The sequence below is a fragment of the Melitaea cinxia genome, chromosome 19 (assembly GCF_905220565.1).
Source record: "Melitaea cinxia chromosome 19, ilMelCinx1.1, whole genome shotgun sequence".
In the NCBI taxonomy this organism is placed as follows: domain Eukaryota; kingdom Metazoa; phylum Arthropoda; class Insecta; order Lepidoptera; family Nymphalidae; genus Melitaea; species Melitaea cinxia.
This window is the reverse complement of record NC_059412.1, coordinates 1,062,063-1,081,274: the sequence shown is the minus strand read 5'-3', so window position 1 is coordinate 1,081,274 and position 19,212 is coordinate 1,062,063. Positions and strand designations below refer to the sequence as shown.

At 33.0% G+C, this 19,212-nt stretch overlaps 1 protein-coding gene across 1 annotated transcript in view; it reads right to left on the bottom strand.

The window, feature by feature from the left end:
• Positions 1-18,859, bottom strand: part of LOC123662616 (putative oxidoreductase GLYR1 homolog) — a 106,826-nt gene extending 87,967 nt beyond the window's left edge. The window contains exons 1-7 of the mRNA XM_045597432.1: positions 18,792-18,859; positions 18,668-18,704; positions 18,116-18,198; positions 13,567-13,693; positions 9,538-9,684; positions 8,114-8,311; positions 6,675-6,848 (exon numbers count right to left, since the gene is read on the bottom strand). Coding sequence (XP_045453388.1) covers positions 6,675-6,848; positions 8,114-8,311; positions 9,538-9,684; positions 13,567-13,693; positions 18,116-18,198; positions 18,668-18,704; positions 18,792-18,826 — 801 coding nt within the window. The 5' untranslated portion in view covers positions 18,827-18,859. The remainder of the gene's footprint in view (positions 1-6,674; positions 6,849-8,113; positions 8,312-9,537; positions 9,685-13,566; positions 13,694-18,115; positions 18,199-18,667; positions 18,705-18,791) is intronic.
• Positions 18,860-19,212: the final 353 nt, after the last annotated feature.

Here is a 19,212-nt window from a genome sequence, read left to right as displayed (position 1 = left end):
AACTAGTAAAAATATTATTTACCATTCTTATAAAATATAAAAAATTTCATATATAAAAAATTATCGCTAAGCAATTGTTGTTAAAAAACAAAGTGAAAATTGAAATACGTATATTTTAACCGTTATCTCTTCATTGAGAACATATAGTGTTGTGGGTTTGTATATTGACACAATTAGATCCAATTACGAAACGGTATTTGACATTTCACGATCATATTTCTTGTGTCTTGAGAAATAAGGATCCTCTAGTCTACTTATTTGCTATCTATATAAATAAAAATGAATGTTGTTAAGCGCATAACTCGAAAATGGCTCGATCTATTCGGGTAATTTATTTTTTTGTACGATCCTTAAATGCCCTCGGAAGGTTTTAATACTAAAAAAAAGTTAACCAATTGTAGTCCTTTTTGTGTTGAGTAGTTCATTTACTGAAAAAGTCTATAGACTATATAATATTTTAGTCCGATTTTTTCATAAATTTACGTGGGTAAAACCGCGGAGCTCAGCTAGTCAATAATAAAACAACTTTTAATCATCCACAATCAATATATATATATATATATATATATATATATATATATATATATATATATATATATATATATATATATATATATATGTATATAATATTAATAAATTAATAAAATTTAAAATTAACTTATTCTTCGTTGGTCTAAGTAGGAGTGTAGGACTTTTTCATTAAATTAGATTAAATACAGAATAAGACGCATTGTCTAAATGAGCCTTCACTCAAACTGCTTAAAGTTAATATATTTTTATAAAGCTAGATACCTATTTACTATGTAATATTAAACGTGAACTTTTAAAAATATGTTTTCTAAATAACTAAATGAAATTATGCGTCATATGTGACGAATGTAATTTTAATGATTATTAACAATTCGTAAACGAAAATATCTCATATTTCTAGTAGTATCCCATTAAAGCTCAATTCTTAAGAATCTTCAATGAACCGATTGGACTTAAGCAGCTTCGTCCTACTGCCGGTCTAGGGCTGTTCTTAGGACAGATGAGTGGTTAATCTGTCGCCCTGCTCTATTGTAACTTGACGAGATTCCCTAATCAAAGTGACAATCGTTATCAGGTATTTATGATAACATTTGGGTTGAAGGTTTAACGTGAGATAGGGTGACCCGCAAAGACAAACACCCACACAAGAAAGTAAGATTTTTGTAAAGTTTCAATATCCGCTCTGAAAGGGATACTAACCCTAGTAAGTAGTAATATTTAAATTTAATGAAATTTAAAGGTTTAAAAGAAACTCAGTAGATTTAAAATTAAATAAAACACCGAGTTCATTGTCAAGATTTTATTTTATTAAGCCTTTAGTCGTTTGCGTATTCATAGTAAAGTAATAACACGGTTTAGTCACACTACATGAAATAGAATATAAATAAATCTTCTATATATTAATACGTGAAACAGAAACATTGTACCCCTTTTTACGAAAACTGAGCGACGAAGATGTGTGAAACTCTGCACACTTATAGTTTACATAGAGAAGGAGTGCAGAACGCTAATATACACACATTACCATGTATTTGACACACACACACACACATACACACACACAAAAGCATATATACTTTTTGTTTAATGTTCAAACTTATGATTCAAATTAATTATGGTCGAATTTCGACCACTGGGCGACCACTAGTAAACGATTTAACTTGAAAAAGTTTGGTTTAAATATTTTATATATTAACACAATAAATAGGTCCTGTGATCTCCTGCCGCGTAGTTGATAAAAAATCAATTCATCGTAATTAATAAAATGTTTCTATTGTATATCATAAATTCTTGATCTCAAGAACCTATATTCGTACTATCCCGTTAATGCAGTTTGAAGTGACCCTGCTTTCTGCTCTAGTGTTGTGGGTTCAATTCCCGCCCTAAGTCTGGGTGTGATAAACGTTTTTATCTGTATATTTATTTTGAAAAATATGTACCTATATAGGTCGACTGTTATCTATAACACAGGTCATCAAGTTACTTATCTCGAGAAAAAATGAACGTGTTATAAAGGATATATAGATGTATATATTTATTTTCAATAAAATGATAGAGAAACGGACACAAAAATAAAATATTTTCAAATATAGTTAGTTAAAATGGATTCCGCTAAGTCAAAATACGTGTAATTATCATATCGACGCTTGGAAGGCAATCCTTAACCGACATAAATTCGTAAAATGAGTTATATATACCATTCGAATCGCCAGATTTTTCTGCGTCTTTTGGTCTATATCTCATAACTCTACGATGAGTTTTGTTTTCGCTTAGATATTGAGTGATTTCGGTCAGATCTACATTTTGTGCTTACTAAACAACCAACAAAAAGCTATTTTAAGAATATCCAGCAGTTACGACATTCTTAACCTTAGGAATATGAATTTAGTGTGGTTTTCATTTATGTAATTTTTCATTTATTTGTATTTACGTATTTTCACTTGTTATGAAGTTTTCCTTCGAAACCACTTTGTAGATTTTACCTACTACCTCAATTGTAATTTATGTAGTTTATATATTTTAGCTTGTTAATATATTTTGTGACAGTGGCATTTATACAAGTTAACTTAAAATAAAGTGGAAGTATATTAGAGCGTAGATATTTTTACTTGTACAACATATTTCTTTTTTATCCTCAGTCCCTTGTTATTATAGTAATTAAGGACAGCAATTTTATTAACTATGTCAAAAAAATTACACTTATCATCACTCCAACTAATTTTGCTGTTATTTTACAAGAATTTTATTTGTTTAGTTTACTATTTTTAATAGTTAGTTTATTAAAAATTCATAATGTATTTACTAAAAATGTGAGTTATATCTTTTTTGAAAGTGAGCGATTAAGATGATCGTGTAATTTATAATTGCGACTGTGATAATAATTTTCCAATAAAAAAAAATGATCTCAGACTGAATAGTATTGCATGATTAGTTTCCTTATTTATTTTGTATGGTCGGCACTACGGCGCATATTTGTTTAATTTTCAATAAAGACGATTATTCAATAATAATTAATTTAATTTATTTTCGTGCATGATAAAATTACCTAGAGCTCTTGGTTAGGTTAGTCAGTTACGAAGTTACGTTTGGTGTAATTTTAATAACTAAGATAGAATATCCATAATCAAAAAAATCATTAATAAATGCTCAGATAAATTTACTTGATTTATTTTAAACTATCAGATCTTTTTAGATCAATCTTTCTGTATCAAAATTCTAAACTAAGTAAGTTTAGCTATTTTTGCATGTTACTGCACATATTACAGTAATTAGTTAGATAAATTTACCTGTTTATCAAATCAGGTAAATTTTATCTAACCGACACAAACCGGTGTTTATAAGTAGGTTAGGTATCTTATTTTAACAATGTGGATAGCTACTTCTACGAGTGTTAACATCATTTTAATCAAACAGTTAGGTAAATTTTTATGATTTTTTTTTATGTTTGTACTTTCAATCGCTTTCCTGTAAAGTTTACTGAATGTCGCTTAGTAAGGGTTGCCTTTCAAGCGTCGATATGAATAATAACTTACAATACAGCACTTGAGACTTTAGCGGCGCTCATAGGATTCAAACAAATGTGTTTTCCTATTAATACATTAATTTACCTCCATTTTAGAAAGTAAAGGAATGTCACATGTAAGTCATCTTAATAACTTTTTACTAGTTGATAAAGTATAAGCTAAATAGTGCTGGCTTTGTCGCATGTCCAGCAGTGGACTGTGATAGGCTGTAATGATGAAGCTAAATCATTTTTTTAACCCGATTGGATTTTTCTGGAAACAATTATAAAGCGCTTTTTTTACAATAAATAAAATGTATTTTTAACCGACTTCCAAAAAAGGAAGAGGATTGATTGAGGAATTTGATCGATATTTGATGAGTACTTTTTGAGTAATGTTTCATAACGCGTATTTACTTGACAATTTTTTACAGTTGTATTACTTGTCGATGTAATTGAAGTAGTTTTATTTTTTGTTTGCTTACAAACATTTATATTGTTTATCATAATTCTTTCATTCAAAATCAAAAACTTATATTGAATAGCGCGTTGATGCTGTTTGCAGTGACCCTACTGTCTGCTCCAGGGGTTGTAGAGCATCCGGACCTACGTGCGATTAGTACCCTGAGCCTGGATTTAATATAGATCTATATTTATTATTTTTATGTTACTTTATTGCGATAAAAAATATTTATCAGCCCACTATTACCTAAAATACGGGCATTAAGTGTCTACTAAAATATAAGTATATGTATACTTTTACTTTGGTAGTGTTTTGCACGTAAACATTATTTTTCTATTAACATATATCTAATGCAATTAACACGTGAAGCGACAAACCGATTTTATTGTAACGATAAACACCAAGATGAGTGCACCTACACGTATGTCTCTTCGGAATTAAAAGTGTATAATTTATCAAGTTTGTATTTTGATGTCACTAAAATAACTAGGGCACATTTTGTCATATAACTTCTAAGTCTTATTATTTATTAATACTACCTTCTGAAATAAAGGTATTACTTTTCTAAATAAGGTTTCCACTATACTGGATAAGGATTGTAATTAATTTCTAATCAATATAAGTCGTTTTAGAGTTAAACAAATAGTGTAAACTAAAACAAGTTATTCAATAAACTTCGAAGTCTACCAAAGAATTAAAAACAATATGGCATTAGACTATCATTAAAATACCAGTTAATGATAATGACTTAAAAAAACGTTAAGAAATAAGGTATGACGCAATAGTAAGCTATCATGTCAAATTTGATTTAAGTAATTAGTTATTGAAACAAAAATTTCAACGCATCAGATTATAAAAAAGCCGAAGAAAGTGACGTGAAAATTAAGTAACAATATGACGATAAACGGTCCTAGCAATATTATCTGATAAAACTATATAACAGCGATACTATTTTCAATTTCTAATCAAATTCTAATGAAAAAAAAAACTACAAATATAGATGGAAATAAAGAAAACCCGTAAGTTTTCTATATGCGCTATTTCAAACGAAACAAACGTGTCAATCAATACAATACTGTAAATAGAAGTTGTGGACACAGCCCGACACATGAATAACAAGAAATATGTCTAATAACATGATCACCGCTGAATATTTTTCTTTTCACAATATAATGAACACGGTCATTTTCGTCTTATTAAAATCTATTTCAATATATTTATAACTGGAAAAGTTATTTTTATTGCCACATACCTGTCTCATTTATATAAAGTGCAAATTTCTTTTTAACTAACGACGAATAAGAAGTTAGTATTCGATCTATTAAATCGAATTGACTACAATCGGTTATAAGTTGATAGCTCTAGCTATCAAGTCAATCCGTTGCATACAATAATCAAAATCTCGAAAGTACCTTCGAATCATCATATGACAAAGTAAAATTTTAATCGCCTTTAAAATTGAAGCTATCACCGATTCGGAATGTAGATTCTGCAAAGAAGAATCGGCAACTCTGGAGTCTATGGAGCCAATATCAAAACCTCATAATAGTTCACTCATTTTCATTTTACGTAGCTAAATTACAAGTACCAAAACTGCCAATCACAGTAGCCAATAAACTGCAACACGTGTTCAGTTAGTTCGGTTAAGATAAAAGACTACAAAAAAAAGTATAGCTAATCACTACATATTGTTTTTAAAACGTAAAACACACTGCTAAAGCAACAGAGCCCACGTCCCTGTACATTTTGGGTACGAAACCTAACATTTCATTTAAAAAAAAATAACTTATTTTTTTTAAGTGGTTATTAAGTCTTATATTAAGCATACACCACAGCTATAAAATGGATTCACGGAAGAACTTGGTGGCTAAACTTAAGCATCTTCTCGAATGTTCCCCTACCCTCAACGCAAAACACGAAAATTTTCAATTTCATTCAACTCGAAATTAATTTGAAAATTTCAATCTTAAAACGAGCTGTAACTTACGCATGAACACACCGTAGTAACAGTTAAATCACACATTGGATGACCAAATCATACCAACTTCGAAATTGTTAGGTTTAATACCAACTGACTACCACATATATATTATATTGTCATACAGACAATCAAAATTTAGTACCCCAATGTAAAAAATCCAACATGGATACTGCTGTGCTTAAGTAAAAGGCAGTAGCCGCTTTTTACTATTTTTGTAAAATTTTGATGACATTACATTTCTTTAGATTCAGCCTGTAACATCCCATGGCTGGGCATAGGCCTCCCTCTCCATGTAAGTGAAAGATCAGATCCCAAATCGACTAGCTGCTCTACTGCGAGTTGGTGGAAATATTCACTACTAGGAGTAACTATCGCTATCAAGTTATTAAAAAAAAGTGTCTATAGTAACAACCGGGATCGACAGCTTGGTGCTCTCCGAGGCACGGTGGGGAGACCCACAAGAATAGAGATCCAAACTGGAAACAAATATTTGTACAAATACAAATATCCCTCCCAAGCGGTAATCGAAACCGCAAATCACCTATTAAGGCGCCATGGCGTTACATGGCACACGTATAGTCAGTTTGGACAAATCCAAAACTCAATTTTCTCAGATTCTGATATTATTCTGCCTTTAACCTAAGCACGACAGTGAAAGTACCCCGTCATCACGATGGATCGGCAACACAAGTACATACCTTGGCCCCGGTGCGGTTCCACACGAGCACTTTGTGTCCCGAGTTGAGCAGGTTCTTCACGATGCCACTACCCATTATCCCGAGCCCGAGGAAACCGAACTTCATCTGACTTGCCTTGATATTCTTCTCCAGCAACGTTTCCGATACGTTCTCCAGGTCCAGAGGTGGAGTGTCCTGGGGGGTGTTCATTATAATATTTTTTATAAGACTAAGTGTGATGGTAAAGGTTTAATACTAACAATCAGATATATTTTAAAATTTAATATCACAAAATTTAGACCCATCCCCATCCCTCTTCACAGTGTCACACTTCGTGAACCCTTAACGTGTGACGTAATTGAATGATTCTTAAGCCCCGAGTGTCGATCTACCCCTGACCCTCCTCCAGGAGCTCTACAATTTCAGCAGGATATTTCCTACTCTGCCTACCTCAATAAAAACAATAACCATTCTGTCAGACTATTTGAGCCACTCAACAGAAAGTAGACGAATTCATAAAATAAAATTTGAATTGAATTTCCTAGAATGTTCATTGCATTTTTAATTTAATATATTTTGTTTAAATGAAATTAGTAATATAAGATGGAATTTGGGATTACCAAAATACCTAAAAAAACTATATTTTCACACTAAACAATTAATATAATTTAGGCAAATCTTCTATTTATACAAAATTAATTTAATTTCATTTTCTATTATATGCAAAATATTTCTGTCTCTTCTATTAAACAGATGAATAATATCCCAACCCTCTTTAATAAGAGAACAATCTACCCATTATTGGAGTATGACAGGCACTTTAGTCATAATATACACATATCAAATTATCACAAGCAAACAATTGAAAATCATTTCTGCGTTAAAGATTTACCCCCTGCAAATGGAGGGCATAAACTGAACTTCACAATCCCTAAGTACTGGAGCCGCTTGGGGCGATCAATCTATCATCATTACAGCCTATACAGTCCACTGCTGGACATAGGCCTCCACAAGTTTACGCCAAAAATAACGTGAACTCATGTGTGTTGCCCATAGTCACCACGCTGGGCAGGCGGGTTGGTGACCGCAGTACTGGCTTTGTCGCACCGAAGACGCTGCTGCCCGTCTTCGGCCTGTGTATTTCAAAGTCAGCAGTTGGATGGTTATCCCGCCACCGGTCGGCTTTTTAAGTTCCAAGGTGGTAGCAGAACTGTCTTATCTGCGATCAATCTATATCTTAGTAAATTATTTAAATACTATAAACAGCATATACAAAAAATTAACTCCATAACCATAACAGAAAAAGACAAATTTTGGCACAACTTAAAACTGTTGACCAATTCATTCTACGCCCATCCCATCCACACTTACACTTTTAACTAAAATATTACTACACTTTTGAATATACTATTATTTAAATATAGCACAATAAGTTACCCAATAAAAAAGTTTCAACTTACAGGACTCAATATATTAGATGGACGGTGCAGAAGGCTGGACTTCTTGGAGAAGGAGTGATTCAGCATCGACGGTTTCTCGTTTGTGTCAGAATCGGTAAAGGAGCGGGAGAGACTCTTGACCTTCTTACGAGGAGTCCCCTTCATACCGACTGATGATGAGCGTTTTACTGATTTCACCTTTGAAATGCCCAAACGAATCTATAAATATTGAGAATGGAATGAAAATATCGGGTGATTATTTTGATTTGGTAAATTTCCGTGTTCAGCCAATTTTGTTTATCTGATCTTTGTTATAAAAATACATGCATTAGTTTTGACATGCTTGATTTAGTTTTCTTTTAGTGTAATTGCAAGTGACCAAATTAAATCTTATTTTAATGTTAAATTTATATCTTCTGTCATACTCAAAATATAAGTAGGTTTCACTATCAATTTAAATTTTAAAAATATTTTGTGTATAAAATGTATACAACATACAATGAAGTCATAACAAAAATAACAATGCAACATAAACAAATATATATCTTGTTTACTTCAAGTATAAAGCTTAATATGGCAAAACATAAATGTAATTTCTTACCCTAATTAAATTTTATCAGTTTATATAAAAAGAAAAAAAGAAATTTTAATCTGCTTTTAAATGCAAGAATGTTAATTGGTGATTTTTATTTACTAATAATTATTTCTTGTTTATTAATTTATAATTTCATTGCATATTACTTCATAATACATTGTGAGGAAACTATACGCCACTCCGATATAAACTCCAGTAATCTTTACTCAGCAGTAAAGTGTCTAGAGAGTAGAGACTAAAATTTTAGGTATTTATATGTACAAACTTTATTATGTCATCATAAAATAAATTTACTTACATTGAAATGAAACTAATATTTTTTATACTTCTGCAATAATTATTATGTTTTTGGAAGGGCAACAGCCAAGTTCAAGATTCTAATTTTTATTTCATTTCAAAACTGTAATAAAATGCTCAAATATTTATTGTTATGTACATTCAATTCTTCATGTGTTTGTATTTGGTAAAAAAAGCTGACGTTTTATCAGACTTTCTCATACCGCCTACGGTGTCGGATTTCATATTGCACCGTTAAAAATATACCCATAAACACTTGAAATACTATGCTATACCGAGAACTAATAACCTGTTCTTTAATTTCTATTATGTAAAGAAAATAAGTATATATATATATATATATATATATATATATATACTTATCTATCTTTAGACATTTGTCAGCACATTCTCTGTCTGTTTATCCAAATATAACAACATTAATCATACACAAAATACCCACATGAATTAGAACTAGCAATAATGTAACAGTTAATTACGGAACAATTAGTACCTGTAAGAATATTTTTTACCTTAGTCTGAATCATGCACATGCAACTGTCGACCTTATTACCTTAGGCGTAGCGCTCTTTTTCTTAACGTCAGGGGTTACATTCTCTTCTCCAGCTTTCTCATCGGAGCTGTCCTCTTTCATATCGTCCTTCAATTTGTCGAACTCCTCTTCAGGATTGCGGACGTGTTCATCGAAATCACCGAATTTCTATTGACAAAAAAGAAAATAGTTTTGTTGATTTATTATTATTATTATTCCAGCCTATCGCAGTCCACGGCTGGACAAGGTCGCGCCCAAGTGCAACGCGCACAAGTTCGCGCCATAAATGAGGGAACTTATGTGTGTTGCCCATAGTCACCCCGCTGGGCAGGCGGAAATATAATGGGCCTCTACCACGTTTTTATGTAAGGCTTTCACACGCAACCTGGTCCCATTGCACAACTTAGGCGGATTGAGATTTCTCAGTAGCATTACTTGTATTTGAAGTTTGAAAACTTATAATTACTTATTTTTTTTATTGGAGTACACCTACAAAGGTTCGAATTGAATAGTCACCCCATAATGGTGAAACGGGTGATCAGAGTTTGTATTGGGAAACAATTTAATTAATTTTATGTCATGTCCGCCGTCTTAGACTTCGAAATAACTGCATTTTCACAATCAACGTCCCAAAAACATAAATATCCATGTCGATTATTAGGTTTATTTACCCCATTTCACCCCCTAAGAGATTAATTTTCGGAAAATCACGAAAGACGTATTTGCTTAATTATTTTTGGGAGTACTACGAAGTTTCGAATCGAAATGTCTATTTAATATTGTTTCGCCATACAAATTTTGAACTACAATTTTACCCCTTTAGGGGTTGAATTTCGAAACATCATTCCTTATTCCTTGTATACGTCATAAAGTGAAACTGTGTAAAATTTCAGCTTTTTAGCTTCCAAGGGGTTGGACTTGTTACTTCGGTCAGGACTTGTCTTTATATATATAAAGAAGACTATAGAGACATTAGAAATTATGAGAAAGATGTGTACAAAACGCAAGCCAATATACAAGTACTCGTATTATGATACCAAGAAAATACGTATATGGGACTCGTGTTAAAAAGGGCCACGAATAAAACTTTTTTTACAAAATATCAACAATATCGATTAGATTTCGATTTCTAGAGAGAAAGTACCTCAACCTTACAAAAGATCATAGCTAAATAATATTGCTTTCAAGCAGTGTTATGCTTCTGTGGTGAGTAAGATAACTAGATCTGCTGGGAGGGTCAGAGTTAGGGTCGGCAACGCGCTTGCGATGCTTCTGGTATTGCAGGAGTCTATATAGGCTATAGTAAACGCATACCATCAGGTGAGCCGTACGCTTGTTTGGCGACCTCGTTTTACAACAAAGGAGGTTAATTAGGATTATTATTATTATTATTTGAATTTGCGAACAAACACAATTATTATAATTAAGATAATACACGTAAGTATATTTTAAAAGAAAACATTTTTACCTGGAAAGCAATATTGTTTTTAATTTGCTAGAGTTTATCTATACTAGAATTTGTGGAACTGTAGTAGAACCTAGCTGTAAATAACTGCAGCTCATATAGGTCTGACGCCACATAAGGACCGAATCGGCGTGATGGTAATATAGTTGCATTTTCACTACATAGTATAAAACAAAGTCGCTCACTCTGTCCCTATATCCCTATGTCCCTATGTATGCTTAAATCTTTAAAACTACGCAACGGATTTTGATGCGGTTTTTTTTAATAGATAGAGTGATTGAAGAGAAAGGTTTATATGTATAATAACATCCATTAAATAGTGGGGAAATACTGTTATTTTTGAAGTTTCTAATGTGATGTCGTAAATAATTACATTTTTTCCGCTTACATTTCAAACGCAGGCTGAACTCTACGAGATTTATCAAAATAATGTAATAAGTATTGTTCGCATTGAAAAGGTCTACAAAAAACTCCGCTATGGTATATGTCTATCCCTTATGGATATCCAACAATAACATTTTTTTGTCATTTACTTTTTACGACAAATAATGGCTAATTTTCGAAGCGATTTTAACCAATACAGCATTAATCCTTATCTAATTAAATACCTTAAATACATTGTTGATTTAATATAGATCTATATGGCCTTTTACAGCATATGATTTAAATGAATATTTTCGAAGATATTACAGATTAAAAAATTGCGGTACGTAGCGTTTGCGGCGGTTCCGGCCAGCTTTTACTCGTAAAGTTAACGCTTGCGGGCCACGGGCAGTAATGAATAAATCAAAACTACTGGATCGATTTTAATCATTTTTTCAGTGAATGACATAGGCTATAATTATATTTTTTACCCGTGCGAAGCCGGAGCGGGTCGCTAGTAGTTTATAATTAACAACATTAATAACGCGGGACCAGAACCGCAGAAAGTGTACTTCTGGATCTCAATCTATTAACGTACTAAATGTTATTACAATCACATCATTAATTTTTGCTTGAGTAAGTAAGAAACATCCACCACATCATCACTACACACCCACCATTCTCAAAATGATTATATATTTTTCCTGTACTAGACATGCCAACTAGTGTGCACAATAAATATACTAACGTTACTTTCTCAATATATCTATTTTTAGCCGGCAACACTGAGGTTATGACAGTAAAAACAAACAATCCTACATTTTCGTTTTCTTTTCTACATTTCTTTATAAACGCTGGCAACAACAGGCTGAAGCCTGTAATATCCCACTACTGGGCATAGGCCTCTTTCCCCATGTAGGAGAAGGATCAGAGCTTAATCCACCATGATGCTCCAATGCGGGTTGGCGGATATATTCCCTAAGATCGCTAAGTAACGATCGATAAGTAACGATCGCTATCAGGTGTACATGATAACAGCCGGGACCGACGGCTCAACGTGCTCTCCGAGGCACGGTGGGGAGACCCATAAGGACTGCAAACACCCAGACCACGGCAAGCACCTGTATGGCCAATACAAATGTTTGTCATGAGCGGGGTCGAACCCGCAACCGCCAGCGCAACAGGTACAATCCATGGCCGTAACCGTTGCGCCAACACGGCGCCTTTCAAAATTTCTTTATAACGAATCAATAATATCACGTGCTATGATGTTAACAGTATCTTGTAAATAATTCATGGAAAGTACTTTTTTTCTCTAATTATTTTGTATTTGAAGTCTAACAGCAAATGTATGGCATAATCAATAACTGTTATGTTATTTGTCAATAAATGATAATATTTTATTTTATATTTCGACGACGCGTTGGCGCAATGGTCACAGCACTGTTGGTTATGGCTGTTGTGCTGGCGGTTTGCGTGTTCATGGCATACATTTGTATTAGCCATACAGATGTTTACCGTGGTCTGGAAATTTGTGCTTGTGTATTCTGTTACTAACCCTCAACAAAAGTGTTTGTTAATCCAAGTGGGAGCCGTTGAGTGTGCGGCGTTTATATTAACAAAACACAGATAAACACTTTTAACTGAGGTAGAGAGTACAGCAGGAATTTCCTGCTCAAAATATGCAGCAGCCCGACTGGGGTAGTACCTCGACCTTACAGAAGACCACAGCTAAATAATACTGTTTTTAAGCAGTATTGTGTTCCTGTTGGTGAGTAAGGTGACCAGAGCACCTAGTAGGGATTGGGGATTGGGTCGGCAAGGCGCTTGCGATGCTTCTGGTGTTGCAGGCGTCTATAAGCTATGGTAATCTCTTACCATCAGGTGAGCCGTACGCTTGTTTGCCGAACTAGTTTTATTAAAAAAAAAATGTTTCTTAGTAGAGTTTTGGCATCTTCATACTTGCCATAATTTGCCGATACCGAGCCGCTACAAGTAATATGTTTATAACCGAAAATTTAGATAGTTGTCTAAATTAAATATTTAGAAAACAGTAAAAACAAGTTTTACGAGATTGCAATTGATTATTGCGAGTTTTAGTTAAAACTTTTCCTTCTGATTTTCTTGGCGGTTACCTACAGAATAATCATCGAATCGCTGTTCGAATATTTGAATAAGCAATATAATCCTATAAATAATAGATAGTGTTTTGTAACACTAACCTCAGGGTTTTCAATGTACTCTTCAATTTGGGCGACGGCGTCTTTGAACGCAGCGGTCTTGCAGGACTTGATCAACTGTTCTTTGTGCTCCTGGTAGGGTTTGATGTTATGCTCTTCGATCCAAGCACTGTTGACAAACATATGTTTAGTACACTTTTGAAACCAGCCACACGAATAAATATACTGGCTAAGGCCAGTGTTAGGGCCTCATTCCAAGTTTATTTTGAACATAAGTTACTGGTAAGCTTCATCAGCAGAATGTACATAAGTCAGTAGATTCTGTTTCACCATAGCTAATTAGCTACAGCATCTGAATTTAGAGGCAGCGAAGTACCAATGGATAGAGGGAAATCTATATCATAAAATTGTATCTGCAGGATACTGTAAAGTCAGATAGTATTATCAGCAATAGGTAAGAAGTACCTTTCCTGATTATGCGGATAATATTTGACGGAAGACTTTTTTTTACCAAAATCCAAATTAATCAAACAAAATATAACAAGTATTAAGTTGGGTTTGGACAAGCCTGGAAAGTTAATAATAGGTACAGAAAATAGAAAAGAACACAAACTAAAAAAAAAAAAGACGACTCCAGAAAATTTAAAAATTTATTCAAGATGGGCCCTAAACCAGGTTGATGCGGTAGACCGCCGATAACGGTTCTGAACAGAAACACTTAACTATACCCAAAAATGTATTATTTTTGTCCTAAAAAATATTATCAGACCAAATTCTGTCAACACAAATTGAATTGTAATTTTCAAATTAATAAAAACAAGCACATGTGCATCCGCACTCATGAAGTTAATGTTTAGAAAATTTCAGTGGGACCAATTTAAGCAAACTAGCTGTGGCTCATGCGGTCAGTTTAATTTGTAGTCAATTATGGTTATGGAGCTTACTCCTTATAAATGATAAAAGGCCCATTAAATGGAAAAAAAAATATGGGGAGAGAAGTCACGCAAAACAGTAACCTGACCTGAAAGTGACATTTAACCGCGCGACGTTTCTTGCGAGAAAGAGAAATTATAACGACGAAAAACATTTAAATATCGCTGATCACTTCAGCCTGATACAGTCCACTCTTAGACATAGGCCTCCACAAGTTCGCACTAAAAATGGCGTGTACTAATGTGTTCACGCCATTAGTATACGCCGGTAGTCGCCACGCTGGGTTGGTCACCGCAGGGCTGGCTTTGTCGCACCGAAGACGCTGCTGCCCGTCTTCGGCCTGTGTATTTCAAAGCCAGCAGTTGGATGGTTATCCCACTATCGGTCGGCTTTTTAAGTTCCAAGGTGGTAGTGGAACTGTGTTATCCCTTAGTCGCCTCTTACGATACACACGGGAAGAGAGGGTGGCTATATTCTTACTGCCATAACCACACAACAAATATCACATTATTTTTATTTTTGAAAAATTATTTGAATTAAGTATTTAACAAACGTTTATCACGAATGTATTTATGTTTTTTCTTTTATTTTTAGGCTAAGAGCAATTTTAAATTAATTTTTTCAATGCTTACACGTCAATGTAGCTTAAAAATTGTAAAACTGAAAAAAAATTTTCTCTCAAATTAAAAAAAAAAAATTATATATACATAAAAACTTTAAAAGTAGCAATATCTTATAAGCAAATGCGCTATTTATCTTCAACTACTAACGTAAAAAATACCTTTATTTACTATATTAAATATTTAAAATGTAAGTGTAGCATTTGGAACTCTTTTAAAACACAAACTGTCCGACTTACATCCGTATAGCCTAAACAAATATTTGTCATTTGCAGAGTTCAAACACGGTCGTAAACGAGTCAGTCAGTATTTGTGACAACTGTTCCAAGGCATCGCCACGTCGTTTTATTTAAGTTTTTATTCATAATCTTTATTTATAAATTTACTGTAATCTCTAATTATATTTTTCTGGAATTATCAGCAGTGCAAGACCGAATTTTAACATGCAACCAAGCACCACCGGTAAGAATTGATCTCACATATATTTCGTAACGATTCACTTACGATGCACGCGCCATAATGCTTGAAGACAAGCCTTCGAGCTATGGTTTCTAACTGTACTGACCTATGGGGTCGAGACATGGACACTGACGAAGTAACTAATCCACAAGTTTGAAGTCACACAACGTGTTATGTAAATGGCTATGCTTGGGGTCTCTCAAAGATAGAATCAGAAATGAGACTATCCGCGAGAGAACGAAAGTAACCGACATAGCCTGCAGAATCAGCAAGCTGTAAGTGGGCTGGTCATGTCTTTCGCAGGACAGATGAAGTTGGAGTTTGGAATTACGTCTGGCCCGCTGGAAAGGCTGGTATAGGCTGGATGAGGATTGCGGAAAAACGGGATTGTTGTTTGGCGCGAATTTGGATAGGCCTATGTCCAATAGTGTAGTGGCTGAAGCGTAACGAAACGACATACAGAAAATGTCTGCTTATTATTGGTAGAAACTTTACTGAAAGGATGCTGACTTGGTCTGAAGTCTTTGATGTACAGAATATATAAATACATACTCGTACATTCAATTTGTTTCAATATATATTTTTATGTTATTTTGTCTACAGTGTTTCACATACATCGTGCATTTAACGTGTATTAACATTTTTTGTGAATTAAAATGAATAAATCAGTGTAAAAACATCACTGTAAGTAAAGTCATTTCGCACCTTAACTCAACTAACTAACTCTTCCTATATTATTGTACGTGTACAAACAGTTCCGTACAATAATTTTTTTTGGTCCTTCGAGCCGGATAAAAAAATTGAAACAAATTGAATGTACGAGTATGTATGTATATACTCTGTACACTTGAGCTATTTTACATCAATAATGTGGGAACGTTAATGTCTAGAAGAAATTGTGAAGGACATCTTCCAATCCGCAGTTGAGTTACAATATAGTTTTATTTAATAACTGTAATTATTTCCCTTAATAGGAGATGCTTTGCTTAGTAGTATAAACATGTAGTCTGTCTCAAAGTAATACAATATACTATTTTCAAGCAGTGTTGTGTTCCTGTTGTTGGGTAAGGAGACCGGTGCTCCTGGGGAGAATTGGGGATAGGGTCGGCAACGCCGTTGCGGTGCTTCTGGTATTTTAGACGTCTATAAACTACGCTAATTAGTTGGTGTTACAGACAGTCCCCTATGCAGAGCGTGCATGGAGGCAGAAGAAATGGCCTCACACATCCTGCTGGAATGCGTAAGTGTGGCGAACTACAGGGCACTACACCTCGGGACACCGAGGTCCCTCCAGGAAGTCGTCGGCAACGTGAAGGGTCTGCTAGGCTTCCTTAAGGACCTGGGCTGGCGCGAATAGTGTCCACAGCCAGTCACGCAAAATAGGCGCACAAAGACGTCGAGTTGCGAAGAATGGCCCGTTACTTATCATCATCATCAAGCTACGTTAATCCCTTACCATCAGGTGAGCCGTACGCTTGTTTGCCAATCTAGTTATATATATACATATATATATAAATATATTTTAAAGTTGGAGCGCTTTAATTTTTTTTATACTTTAAATAGGGAATAGTATTTCTAAGATCCTTGCGAAATTTTATAAAGGGCCTGAAAGTCCTACATGGAAAAAGAGGCGCATATATATATATATATGCCCACCACTGGGATGTTGCTGAACAGGCTGAATTGTATTGTTATAAAGGCAATCAATTATATATACTACTATTTTTTTTTTAATATGCATTGTTAAATAATAAGCGTATAGTATGCACCACACAACATGAATGAGGAAACACTAATAAAATCATTTTATATCACAATAGAGCATCAGCATGACCGATATACACTTCACGTATTTTATTTTTAGTTATTTTGTTCAGAACTAACATCAGCTTAGTTACTTTACATTACAATACATAGCATAACTTATTCCAGAAAAAACAAAAATATGTACACATACATATAATATTCAATATTTTTTTCAGCTGCCATTGGCAGTATTTTTGGTAGTTTATATACTAACATTCAAATTTCACATTTAAATTAGATAATTATTTTATAACACAATATTATTGTTATATTTAATACTAATTAAACTAATATATTTGAGACAGCTAAAATAATATACTATGGAGTTTTTATAATAAAGAAGATTTTATCTACCACCTTATAAGACCTAATTAAATTTAAAAAAATAATATTTCAGAGTTGTGGTACATTGTTATGTCTAGAAAATTGCAAAAATTATGTACAAAACTTAACATAGCTTTTGCATAGAAGTAATATATATTTCTATTGATCTAGAACATGAGATGCTATGAAAATATATAGGAAGTTATTTCCTATATATTTTCATGGCATCTCATTCCTTCGTGCATTCAGTACATGTTAACTATGTTATAAAATATTCGAATCTATAAAATATATTATAACTGTATTATTATAAATATTCAGAACCTTATATATTTTTAAAATCAACATGATTTGGTATGTTTTTGATGTATCTATAGACTCACATTTAAACAAATAAAGATAGAATTTGTTTACGCATACATATTTTTTTAAGATTTTTGAATACTTACTAATTATTAGTTCCAAAAAAGTAAATGCATTGGACATTCATGGCCTTTTTGGGAGGTTTTAGTTCCGGGGTAGGTATAGTCACCTGAAAAACGAAATTCAAACTTTAAGACATTTACCATAGAACCCTTTGAGTAATGAAAGTATAGGATAATATTCCATTCTTCTTCCACGCATTGAAGCCCATGTATGATGAAAGGAGATATGTAATGACAATTTTTTATATAGGTATAAGAGTTTATTATATATAAGAATTTATTTTATACTAGTTATATATTAGAGTTTATTATATATTGTATTTTTACGCCCTGCTTTACGCTTGGCGCCAATTGTGACACCGTAATTAGTGAAAGACAGAATGTGTACAACAAATAAGCGTCTGAATTCGTATTCGTAAAAACTTCCCGCTATTTAATTTCTACACTAAATATTCGCTGAAATTTACCACAGAAAAATCTGCAATACACCAAATCAAATTAATAATATAACTTTCTTTGGTTTTATTTATTATAGTCAGCATTTTTACTTTAAAATAGCATTGTAAAGAGACTCACCCGGCCGGGCCAAGGGCTGAACCCCTTCATTTTTGCCCTGTAACAAATAAAAATATATAGCTTTGCACATCATTTTTATTGTTACATTTGTTTTCACTATTCAATATAAGTTTTAACTACATACCAAACTAAATCCCCAAGTTTATATGCAACAGACATTATGTACGTCCACTCTTTACAAATTTCCACGACGAACTGTATCAAAAATAATCTAGATTAACACAAACTTTTCCGCGTCTTATTTATACTCTATGCTACCTTCACAACTCTATTCCAACAAACTTTTACACTAAAAAATAAATGTATGTCTTAGAGTATTTCCATTAGATAACAGTAAACTATATTCATTTATTTATAATATACTGAAATTGAATTTATTACTCATAATTTTCCATTTTTTATTCTCTATGACCATTATTGTATTGCCATAACCCTAAAGTACCTTTAAAATAGGAAAAAAATAATGTCTTAATAATTTATTTCTAAAGTTTTGAACCTAATTTATAAAATTTATTATTCAGTAGGAATTTGATGTTAGTGAAATT